At 49.1% G+C, this 12,117-nt stretch overlaps 1 protein-coding gene across 1 annotated transcript in view; it reads left to right on the top strand.

The window, feature by feature from the left end:
- The window catches only part of RCCD1 (RCC1 domain containing 1), a 7,463-nt gene extending 2,168 nt beyond the window's left edge, over nt 1-5,295 (top strand). Inside the window, exons 4-8 of the mRNA XM_029952301.1 lie at nt 289-420; nt 3,058-3,156; nt 3,495-3,662; nt 4,158-4,187; nt 4,746-5,295. Coding sequence (XP_029808161.1) covers nt 289-420; nt 3,058-3,156; nt 3,495-3,662; nt 4,158-4,187; nt 4,746-4,897 — 581 coding nt within the window. The 3' untranslated portion in view covers nt 4,898-5,295. The remainder of the gene's footprint in view (nt 1-288; nt 421-3,057; nt 3,157-3,494; nt 3,663-4,157; nt 4,188-4,745) is intronic.
- The last annotated feature ends 6,822 nt before the right edge of the window (nt 5,296-12,117 follow it).

Genomic DNA, 12,117 nt, shown 5'->3' with positions numbered 1-12,117 from the left:
GCCGGTGAGTGGGGGTGTGGGCATGTGAGTGGGGGGCGTGGGCCGGTGAGGGCGTGGGCACGTGGCTGGGGGTGTGGGCACGTGAGTGACGGCGTGGGCCAGTGAGTGGGTGGCGTGGGCACGTGAGTGGGGCTGTGGGCCGGTGAGTGGGGGCGTGGGCACGTGTGGCCCATGGGCCTCTTGCGGGGGCGGGCGGGGCAGGTAAACCCGGCTCCGAGTGGGAGGTGACCGTACGGGCACAAGTGGAGTGTGACTGGGGTAAGGAAGGGGAGCCTTGATTGGCGTCTCCCTTGTGCAGGCATGGACAGCTGGGCCACGGGACTCTGGAGGCCGAGCTGGAGCCCCGGCTGCTGGAGGCGCTGCAGGGCCTCCCCATGGCTGAGGTGGCGGCAGGGGGCTGGCACTCTGTGTGTGTGAGTGGTAAGTGACCTGGTGCCTCTCCAGACAGACTCAGCGGCTCTAGGGCTCCAAACCTTCTTCCTCTTTCTCTGGTTTTGGTGCGTAGACTAGCCAGGCCTCCTTCCAGGTTCATCCCACCTCAATGAGCTCCGTCATTCATGACCCCTACATGCCTCTCAAATTCAGTCCCTCTAGGGCACCTGGGTGGCTCAGTTGGTTAAGCGTCTGACTTTTGATAGCGGCTCAGGCTGTGATCTCCGGGTTTGTGAGATGGAGCCCAGCGTCTGGCTCTGTGTTGACAGCATGGAGCCTGCTTGGGATATTCTCTCTCTCTCCCCTGTACAGGAGTACAGGCTCAGGCACTCTCAAAAATAAATAAAACATTTTTTAAAAATTCAGCCTCTCTGCCACGGCTATTACCCACGCCAATACTTCTCACCCTGGTACTGTTGCAGCTGTTTCCTGTTTTCTGTTGGAGTCTCCCGCCCCTCCCCCCCATCCCTCCATTTCCAGGCAGGGCTGCCTTCCTAAAACACTGCAAGGGCGCATGAAGGGGTGAGGGGTCCGCTGAGCCAAGGAGAATGAAGAAAGGCTGCAGTCGGTCAGGGGGCCGTGACGTGTGGCCCACAGTGGACGTGAGCCCACAGGGAGGATGAGGGCGGTGAGGGTGAGCCCAGGGTGAAGACCTTCACTTTGGATCGTAAGTTCAGCGCCCTGGCCGGGCCCCAGCTGCAGCTGATCCCTGGGCTGTTGGGGGAGGGGGGGCAGAGCAGATGATCTGTTGAAGGGTCTGCATCTGCGGCTCTGGCTGCCACTCCCGTCCCGGGGGTGGGGGGCCGCTTTAACAACAACTTCCGCCTGCACCCTACCCCACCGTAGTCTCATGTAATGGGCCTCGGGCTGCAGCCGGACTTGAAAACTGCTGCCAGCGGGAAGGGAAGACTAGGAACAGCCGATGGGAAGTCTCCCACTTAATTAAGGGTGGGAGGGGTTGGAAGCCTTAAGTTTCTCAGTGTTTGGAGGACAGATGCTTCAGCCCAGACTTCTAGGTTCATGCCATCACTTTTGCCCCTTATGACCTTGGGCAGGGCACTCACCTTGTCCATGCCTCCTGTCTTCTCGTGAATAAAACGGGGATGTGGTCATGTGACCATCTGTAGGGCTGTTCTGAGGATTAAGTGATTTGAAAAGTGCTTGAAACACTGGTACAGATGGAAGGCTTGATAAAAATGAGCTCCAGCCTAGGGGACTGTTAGAGGAGGGCGGCTGTTCTCCAGCCAACAAACTGTAGTGTTGGGGGGTCAGGGCTCAGAAAAGGTCTTCAACTGGACCAGTGGGGGAAAGGCTGAACCAAAGAGTGTGGGCTCACACGGGAGTGTGAGAGGCCGTGGGGAACTTCCAGGGGTGCATTTCCGAAGTGTGTGTTGTGGGACGTTCCGTAAAAGGGAAGTTAGTGCACAAGCGCACCCCAAGGACGTTGTAGACCAAAGAAAAAGGCCGAGTCTAGCTGGACAAGAAACGCTTTACTTGCGGACATGTGTCTCTGGCGGCTGCAAGTCGGCTGCGACCCCACCTCCATTCAGACCTGCTTTTATAGCCCTGGAGGCTGGGGAGTTCCTGCTGGGGGACCACCTGGAGGAGGCTGTCTGAGAATAGATGTGTCAGTCCCACTCCAGAGCAGATCCAAGGACCTTCTGCCCTAAGGGTGTTCTTTTTTTTTTTAATGTTTTTTATTTATTTTTGAGAGCTAGAGCGAGACAGCACGAGCAGGGGAGGGTCAGAGAGAGAGGGAGACCCAGAATCTGAAGCAGGCTCCAGGCTCTGAGCTGGCTATCAGCACAGAGCCCGATGCGGGGCTTGAATCCACGAACTGTGAGATCATGACCTGAGCCGAAGCCGGATACTTAACCGACTGAGCCACCCAGGCGCCCCCCAAGGGTGTTCTTAAGGGCTCTTGTGTGTGCAATCTAGAAAAGGGTCTGTCCAGGGCTGTGCCGGGAAAGGCTTCAGGTCACAGGGTTGTTATCATGGCAGGTTTGTTCAAGATGGTGTTAGTCCAGGGGCGCCTGGGTGGCTCAGTCAGTCAAGTGTCTGGACTCTTGATTTCGGCTCAGGTCATGACCTCATGGTTCTCAAGATTGAGCCCCACATCGGGCCCTGTACCGACAATGTGGAGCCTGAGGGCGCCTGGGTGGGTCAGTCGGTCAAACGTCCAGCTTTGGCTCAGGTCATGATCTCACGGCTCCCAGGTTCGAGCCCCGAGTCAGGCTCTGTGCTGACAGCTAGCTCAGAGCCTGGAGCCTGCTTCGGATTCTGTGTCTTCCTCTCCCTCTCTGACCCTCCCCTGCTCACGCTCTTTCTGTCTCTCAAAAATAAATTAAAAACACTCTGACAATGCGGAACTTGGGATTCTCTCTTCCCCTCTCTCTTTCACTCCCTTGCTGTCTCATTCTAAATAAACATTTAAAAAAAGAAAAAAAGACCAGGAAGCTGCTGGGCCCCGAAGGAGGCTGTGCCCCAGGCGCTAACTGGGGCCCCGCGGGCATTAGTTGTCCCCAGGGAGCTAGTGGGTATGAGGGGATTGAGGTGGATTCAGGGGGCTTTGGAAGTTGTGGGGTTTACAGTCTATTTGATGGGACCCCTTTGTCTATTTTTCAGAGACTGGCGATATTTACATCTGGGGCTGGAATGAATCTGGGCAGCTGGCCCTGCCCAGCAGGAGCCTGGCAGAGGATGGCAAGACCACTGCCCAGGAAGGTGAGCATCAGTTCTATGCCTGTTTCTCTCACGCCTGACTCCTGGCCATATGCTGGCCTGAGACCCCACGGTGCTCAGAGGGGACATGTGACGTCCGTAGGACCCCAGGACCCGCTGCAGGACTCTGGGCCCCTAGGGATGGGAGCACGGCGAGGCTGGTGCATCGGCACCACACTCCCTGCAGACCCGTCAACCCCAGCATGTTCCGGGGGGTTGGGGGTTGGACAGGAAGGTGCTTTGCGGCGCTGTTGTGCCAGTTGAGCTCATGTATGGATGAGGGGTAGGTCAGTGCTCAGTGTGATCCGCCATTGTCCTCGTCACTTCCTGCTTCTCCGAAGCCAGGGGCCTGAAGGAAGACGGTTCTGACGCGAGAACAGGCAGGGGTGAGGCTGGAGGCCCGGCCCCCTTCATAGCCATCCAGCCCTTCCCGGCTTTACTGGATCTCCCCCCGGGCACAGACGCAGCCAAGGCCAGCTGTGGATCCCGGCACACGGCCGTGGTGACCAGTGAGTGGGGCAGGGGGGCTGGGTCCCGACGGAGCAGGAAGTCCCTCCACCCCGCCCCACCCCCGCTGCAGGAGAGTGTGATCCCCCGAAAAACTGCTATTTTAAGTGTCTTTGAGTACTGAGTAGCTGCCTCACTTCAGTGACTACGGCCCCGACCTCCGTGGGGCGTCAGCAGTAGGTCCCCAGCCGACAGGCCCCGAAGGTCCCTCCTCCATGAGGGAGGCCAGTGTTCGCCTCCTGTGAGAGCAGGGCCTGCCCAGTCCAGCCTCGAAGACTCCTGACCTCGGTAGCTGTGCAGTAGAGCCCACGAATTGGCAGAAAGGAAGGTACACTGGCTCAACCTGCATCCTTTGCCACCTTGGATGTGATTACACAGTCCTTAGAGGGTATGTTTTGCTGTGCCCAGCAGAGCTCAGGACCCTACAAGGTGCTGGCCATGGGCAGTGGCAGGCCGTGTGACAAATGTCTTGTGACAGCCCCTTGCTCTTGTTGTAGGAACAGGGGAGCTCTACACCTGGGGCTGGGGTAAGTAAGGGCTTGCTCTGGCGGTGCTTGAGCCTGGGGCTGGGGGCGCGGCGAGCGGAGAGACCGGGGTGGGGAGCAGGAGACGAAAGCCATGCAGCCGCGGGGAAGCAGTGGCCTCGGCCTGACCACCGGGAACTTGGGGACTGAACTGCTGTGTATCCCCTTGTCCAGAACGGGTCCAAGCACACTGAAGGTCAGAGACCAGACAGGAGAGAGACACGCTGTTAGTGCTTCCATTTATCTTTCTGAAAAAGTGTCCTAAGGGAACAGTTAGACAGCACTGATGACCCGTCCTTTGGTCTGCACTGGGCAGAAACCAAAGTTGCGACAGAAATCTCTGCTCTGCGTATCTGGGGCGAGGAGCAGGCCACCCGGAAGAGCATCTTGCCCGGAGTGGCTGGTGGCAGCTGCCCCTTGGGGACCTGCAGCTTCGCCTGCCCTGAGGACTCTGTGGAGGCTGAGAGCCAGCACTTCGGTCCTTGGGCTGAAGTTGCTTCCTGGAGGGGGCAGCCCCAAGGTCCGGCGGCGAGGGTGGCCAAGGGGCTCGTTTCGCTCTAGGTAAATACGGACAGCTTGGCCACAAGGACACGAGCAGCTTGGACCGGCCGCGCCGAGTGGAGTATTTCGTGGGTGAGCAGCTCCGGGTGAGGGCTGTGAGCTGTGGGCCCTGGAACACCTACGTGTACGCCGTGGAACACGAGCAGCGCTGACGGCTCCAGATGGGGGCGTAGGAGAAGCGCACGGTGAGCTCCACAGTTACCGCCGGTGAGACTCCCACCGGGGCAGGGACGCCGCTGCCAGCCCCCCGGAGGCCCGCCCCCCGCACTTTGTCCTCCTGTTAGGGACACCCGGGGGGCTTTGGAAGCGGGTGCCCGAGGCCAGCACCGCACGCACCCTGGAGTCGGAACCTCCGGCTGGGGAGCCTGGGCTGGGGGAGGTTTTAAAGCTCCCCCACCTGCCCCAAGGTGACGGGAGGTAGGGCCGAGATGGGGAACGCCGGGGCATCGTTTGTGGCTCGCTCTTCTCCGAAGTGTCTTCCTCGTGCGCCTCCTCATACAACGTAGTTTGTCTGCTTTGGAACTTTACGTAAACGGAATCATTCTGCATATGTTCCTGTGTGTCTTGCGTTTTCATTGAACATGGTACCATCCATCCATGTGAGAGACCGCCCATGAGTTGGCAGAAAGGAAGGTAAACCGTAGTGTCCCGTAGGGCGGTTCGTTCACTTTTAATGTTAGGTGGTCTTCCATCATGTGAATATACCTCATTATACACTTTTCTATAGATGGTCATTTTTTATTTGGTGAGTTAAAAATTTTGCCATCTTAACCCTTTCTAAGATCACGGTTCAGTAACATATTAAGTATATTCACATTGCTGTGAAGCCAGCACCACCATCGATGCCCATAATTCTTTCATCTTGTAAAACAAACTTTTTATTTTTTTTAAGTTTGAGAGGGAGCAGGGGAGGGACAGAGAATCCCAAGCAGGGATTGAACACAGGGCTTGAACTCACAAACCTTGAGATCCTGACCTGAGCCACCCAGGTGCCCCAAAACCTTTTACCTATTGAGCAATGACTCCCCCACTCTTCGCTGGCACCTACCATTGTACCTTCTGTCTTTCTGATTTCTGCTATCTAAGTACCTCGTATAAGTGGACTCTTACAGTGTCTATTTTGTCGCGAGCTTCTGTTACTTAGTGGAATGTCCTCAAGGTTCATCCATGTCGGAGCGTGTTGCAGAATTTCCTTGTCTGGCCAGAATCCGAATCCATCTCCTGTACACACCACGTTTTGTTTCTTTGCCCATCAGTTGATGGTCACTGGGTAGCTTCTGTGTTTTTAGTTGCTGTGAATAATGCTGCTGTGAACATAGGTGTATACGTATTTTTGGGGGCCCTGTTTCTAATTCTTCTGGGTGTATACTCAGTGGAGCTTCTGGGGCACATGGTAATTCTAGTTTTAATTTTTTGATGAAGCTACACACTGGTTTCCACAGAGGCTGTACCATTTTATAACATTTTTTAGAAGATTCTATATATGTCTCTCTATATATGTCAATGTGTGGGTTTCAGTGTTTATTATTTTGAAAGAGAGCAAGCTGGAGAGGGGCAGAGAGAGGGAGAGAGAATCCCAAGCAGGCTCTGTGCTATCAGTGCAGAGCCAGACGTGGGGTTTGAACCCAGGAACTGTGAGATCATGACCTCAGCCAAAACCAAGAGTCAGGTGCTTAACCGGCTGAGCCACCCAGGTGCCCCCAAGATTTTATATATTTAAAAAATTTAATGTTTATCTTAGAGATTACGTGGGGGAGGGGCAAAGAGATGGGGGACAGACGATCTGAAGTGGGCTCTGTGCTGACAGTAACAAGCCGGAAGTGAGGCTTGAACTCATGAACTGTGAGGTCATGACCTGAGCTGAAGTCGGACCCTCAACTGACTGAGCCATACAGGCGCCCCGGGATTTTGTATATTTTTTAAAGTAATCTCTACACCCAAAGTGGGGCTTGAGCTCAGAAACTTGAGGTCCCGAATTGCAGGCTCCACCGATGGAGGGAGCCAGGAGCCCTAGATCATTTTTACTTCCTGCAACAGGACACACAAGGCTCCAGGTTTTCCACATCCTCACCCCACCCCTGTTTTCTGTTGTCCTTGGTAATCACCATTGTAATCGGTGCAAGGTGCCATCTCCTTGTGACGCTGAGGGGCCTTTCCCTAGTGATGAGGGATGGGGAGCATTTTTTCCTGTGCTTATTGGCCATTCAGGTATCTTCTTTGGAAAAAGGTCTAGTCAAGTCCTTTGGCCATTTTTGAATTGCTTTTTGGTTTTTGTTGTTGAGTTTTAGAAGTTCCTTGTGTATTTTGCATATTAATTCCCCATCAGGTATGTGATTTGGAAAGCTTTTCTCCTGTGGGTTGCTGTTTTACTCTGGTCATAGGGTCTCCTGATAGAAGAAAAATGTTGGTGTCCTATTAAAGAAATCATTTCGAAATCCAGTGTCCTGAAGTTTTTGTCCTGTTTTCTTCCAAGACTTTTACTGTTTTAGGTCCTGCATTTAGGTCCTTCATCCATTTTGCGTTAATTTACAGATAAGGTATTAGGTAAGGATCCAGCTTCGTTCTTTTGCATGTGATGATCCAGTTTTCCTGGCACCATTTGTTGAAAAGACTGTTCTTTTCCTATTGACTGGTCTTGGTACCCTTGTCAAAAATCATTTCAGTTACATACGCCAGGGTTTACTTCTGGGCTCTCCACTCTGTTCCATCAATCTGTGTCTGTCTGTATGCCAGGGCCACACTGTTTGGATTACTGTAGCTTTGTATAGTAGCTTTTGGAATCAGGAAGTGTGTCCTCCACTTTTGTTTTTCTATTTCAAGAATGTCTTGCCGGTGGGGTGCCTGGGGGGATCGGTCGGTTAAGCATCCAAGGACTCTTGATTTCAACGCAAGTCATCATCTCGCAGTTCGTGGGTTTTGCACAGCCCTTGGGCTCTGTGGTGACAGCCTGGAGCCTATTTGGGATTCGCTCCCGCTCTCAAAACTTTAAAAAGGCACGAGAGCACCTGGGTGACTCGGTCAGTTAAACATCTGACACTTGGTTTCCGCTCAGATCACAACCTCGTGATTCATGAGATCGAGCCCCATGTGGGGCTGTTTGCTGACAGTGTGGAGCCTGCTTGGGATTCTGTCTCTCCTCTCTCCCTGCCCCTCCCTTGCTTGTGCCCCCTCCCTCAAAATAAACTTTGAAGTATTTTGGGAGCACCTGGGTGGCTCAGTTGGTTGAGCATCCAATTCTTGATTTTGTCTCAGGTTAGGGTCCCAGAGTCATGGGATGGAGCTCCAGGTCAGGCTCTTTAAAAAAAAAAAAAAAATTTAGAGGGGGCTATTCAGGGTCCTTGGGAATGCATGTGAATTTTTAGGATTTTTTTTTTCCTTTTAAAACATTTATTTTTGGGGTGCCTGGGTGGCTAAGTTGGTTAAGTGTCCAGCTTCGGCTCAGGTAATATCTTGCGGTTGGTGAGTTTGAGCCCCGCATCGGGCTCTGTGTCTCTCTCTGTCTCTCAAAATTTAAAAAAAAAATTAAAACTTTTATTTTCAGAGACAGAGTGTGTACGCAAGCAGGGGAGGAACTAGGAGAAGGAGGGAGAATCCCAAGCAGGCTCCTCACTGTCCATGCAGAGCCTGATGGGGGGCTCGAACTCCTGAACCGTGAGATCGTGACCTGAGCCGCGATTCAGGTCGGTAGCTCAACTGACTGAGCCACCCAGGCGCCTTGGGTTTTCCTATTTCTGCAAAAAATGTCACTGGGATTTTGATAGGAATTGTATTGAATCTGTAGATCACTTTTAGTAGTGCTGACATCTTTACAGTATTAAATCTTTCAGTCCATGAACATGGAACGTATCTCCTTTTATTTATGTCTTTTATGTCTAATTATTTTCAGCAATGTTTTGTAGTTTTCATCACACAGGTCTTTCATCTCCTAAGTATTTTATTCTTTCTGATTTTATTGTAAATGGAATTGTTTTTATAATTTCCTTTCAAGATTGTTCATTGTTTGGGTATAGAAATGCACTTGATTTTTGTGTGCAGCCTTGGTATCCTGCTACTTGGCTAAATTCATTTACTCCAGTAGTTTCCTGATGGATTCTGGGATTTTCTGCATACAAAATCATATTATCTTCAAACAGATCGTTTCCTAGTTTGGATGCCTTTTATTTCTTTTATTGCCTAATGGCTCTGACTAGAACTTCCAGTAATGTGTTAAATAGAAGTGGTGATAGTGGGCATCCATGCCTTCTTCCTGATCTTAGAGAAAACACTTTGTCTTTGACCATTCAGTATTCTGTTTGCTGTGGGTTTCTCATATGTAGCTTTTTTTTTTAATGTAGAGATAATTTCCTTCTTTCCCCTGTTTTATTAAATAGGGTGTTGAATTTTGTCAAATGCTTTTTCTAAATTGATTGAGAGGATCATGTGTCTTTTTTTCCTTCATTTTGTTTTGTGGTGTAATCATCCATCATCCTTGCATTCCAGGGATAAATCACACTTGGTCATGCTGTGTAATCCTCTTTAAATGGTGCTGAAATCTATTTGCTTGTGTTTTGCTGAGGATTTTTGCATCATTTTTCAAAAGAGATATTGGTGTGTAGTTTTCTCGTAATACCTTTGTCTGACTTTGGTGTCACAATTATGCTGGCTTCATAGAATGAGTTGGGAAGTGTTCTCCCCCCCCCACTTCATTCTTTTATTATTTTTATTATTTTTATTTATTTTTTTGGAGAAGTTTGAGAAGCATTGATATTAGTTCATTAAAGATTTGGTGGAATTCACCAGTGAAGCCTCCAAGTCCTGGGCTTTCCTTTGTTGGATGATTTTGAGTACTGATTTAATCTCCTTACTAGTTATAGGTCTATTCAGGTTGTCTATTGCTTTGTGACTTAGTCTCAGTAGGTTTTGTATTTCTAGGAATTTGTCCATTTCATGGAGGTTATCCAGCTGGTTAGCATAGAATTTTTCACTGTATATTCTTCAAATCTTATTTCTGTAGAATCACTAGTAATATCCCCACTTTCATTTCTGATTTTAATAATTTGAGTCTTCTTTTTTCCTTAATCCATCTAGCTCAAAGTTTGTCTATACTATTTGTCTTTTCAGAGAACCAACTTTTGGTTTTGTTTTCCCCCATTGTTTTTCCATTCTTGGTTTCATTTATCTGTCCGGTCATCTTTATTATTTCCTACCTTTTGTGAGCTTTGGCTTTAGTTTTTTTTTTTTAGTTAGATTGTTGACCTCAGATTTTTGTTTTTATTCTTTTTTTTTTTCAAATAGTTTATTTTCAAGTTAGTGTCCATATAACACCCAGTGCTCTTCCCCACAAGTGCCCTCCTCCATCACTACCGCCTCTTCCCCGCCCCCTTCAACCCTCAGTTCATTTTCAGCATTCAATGGTCTCTCAAGGTTTGCGTTCCTCTCTCTCCCAACTCTCTTTCCCTCTTCCCCTCCCCCTGGTCCTCCATTAGGTTTCTCCTGTTCTCCTGTTAGACCCATGAGTGCAAACATGGTATCTGTCCTTCTCCGCCTGACTTATTTCGCTTAGCACGACACCCTCGAGGTCCAACCACGTTGCTACAAATGGCCAGATTTCATTCTTTCTCGTTGCCACAGAGTGTTCCATGTGTATATAAACCACATCTTCTTGATCTTTTCCCATTCTGTCGGTTGCCTACTAGTTTATTTTTAATTGTTTCCTTTGCAGTGCAGAAGCTTTTTTTCCTGATGAGATACCAGTAGTTCATTTTTGCTCTTGATTCCCTTGCCTTTGGGGATGTGTCGAGTAGGAAATTGTTGGAATTGAGGTCAAGGGGGCTGTTTCCTACTTTCTCCTCTAGGGTTTTGATGGTTTCCTGTATCACATTCCAGTCCTTCAGCCCTTTATTTTTTATTTATTTTTATTTCTTTATTTTTTATGTTTTTTTTTTTGAAAGAGAGACAGTGCAAGCAGGGGAGAGTCAGAGAGAGAGGGAGACACAGAATCTGAAGCAGGCTCCAGGCTCTGAGCTTGCTGTCAGCACAGAGCCTGATGTGGGGCTCAAACCCATGAACCGTAAGGTCATGACCTGAGCCAAAGCCGGACGCTTAACCAACTGACCCACCCAGGCACCCCCCTTCATCCCTTTTGAGTTTATTTTTGTGTATGGTGTAAGAGAGTGGTCTAGTTTCATTCTTCTGCATGTTGCTGTCCAGTTCTCCCAGCACTACCTGCTAAAGAGGCTCCCCCTCACTCCCATCAGATACTCTTTCCTGCTTTGTCAAAGATTAACTGGCCATACATTTATGAGTCTATTTCTGGGCTCTCTATTCTGTTCCATTGGTCCATGTATCTGTTTTTGTGCCAATACCATACTGTCTTGATGATGACAGCTTTGTAGTAGAGGCCAATGTCTGGGAATGTGATGCCTCCCATTTTGGTTTTCTTCTTCAATATTACTTTGGCTATTCGGGCTTTTTGTGGTTCCATACGAATTTGAGGATAGTTTGTTCTAGCTTTGAGAAGAATGCTGGTGTAATTTTGATGGGGGTTGCATTGAATGTGTAGATTGCTTTGGGTAGTCATGACATTTTAACAGTGTTTATTCTTCTGATCCATGAGCATGGAATGTTTTTCCATTTCTTGGTGTCTTCAATTTCTTTCATAAGTTTTCTATAGTTTTCATCATACAGGTCTTATACATCTTTGGCTAGATTTACTCCTAGGTATTTTATGGTTTTTCGTGCAATTGTGAATGGGATTCGTTTCTTGGTTTCTCTTTCTGCTGCTTCATTATTGGTGTATAGGAATGCAACTGATTTCTGTACATTGATTTTTGTACCCTGCAACTTTACTGAATTCATGGATCAGTTCTAGAAGGCTTCTGGTGGAGCCGATCGGGTTTTCCATGAAGAGTATCATGTCATCTGTGAAAAGTGACAGTTTGACCTCATCTTTGCTGATTCTGATGCCTTTTATTTCCTTTTGTTGTCTGGTTGCTGATGCTATAACTTCCAGCACTATGTTGAACAACAGTGGTGAGAGTGGGCACCCCTGTCGTGTTCCTGATCTCAGGGGGAAAGCTCTCAGTTTTTCCCCATGGAGGATGATATTGGCTGTGGGCTTTTCATAAACTGCTTTTATAATGTTTAGGTCAGTTCCTTCTATTCCGACTCTCTCAAGGGTTTTTATTAAGAAAGGGTGCTGTATTTTGTCAAATGCTTTTTCTGCATCTATCGACAGGATCATATGGTTTTTATCTTTTCTTTTGTTAACGTGATGTATCACATTGATGGATTTGCAAATATTGAACCAGCCTTGTAACCCAGGAATGAATCCCACTTGATCATAATGGATAATTTTTTTAATGTGCTGTTGAATTCGATTTGCTAGTATCTT

Source organism: Suricata suricatta, chromosome 9 (genome assembly GCF_006229205.1).
Source record: "Suricata suricatta isolate VVHF042 chromosome 9, meerkat_22Aug2017_6uvM2_HiC, whole genome shotgun sequence".
NCBI classification, from domain to species: Eukaryota; Metazoa; Chordata; class Mammalia; order Carnivora; family Herpestidae; genus Suricata; species Suricata suricatta.
Note: the sequence above shows the minus strand (reverse complement) of the source record. Positions and strands in the feature narration are given on the sequence as shown.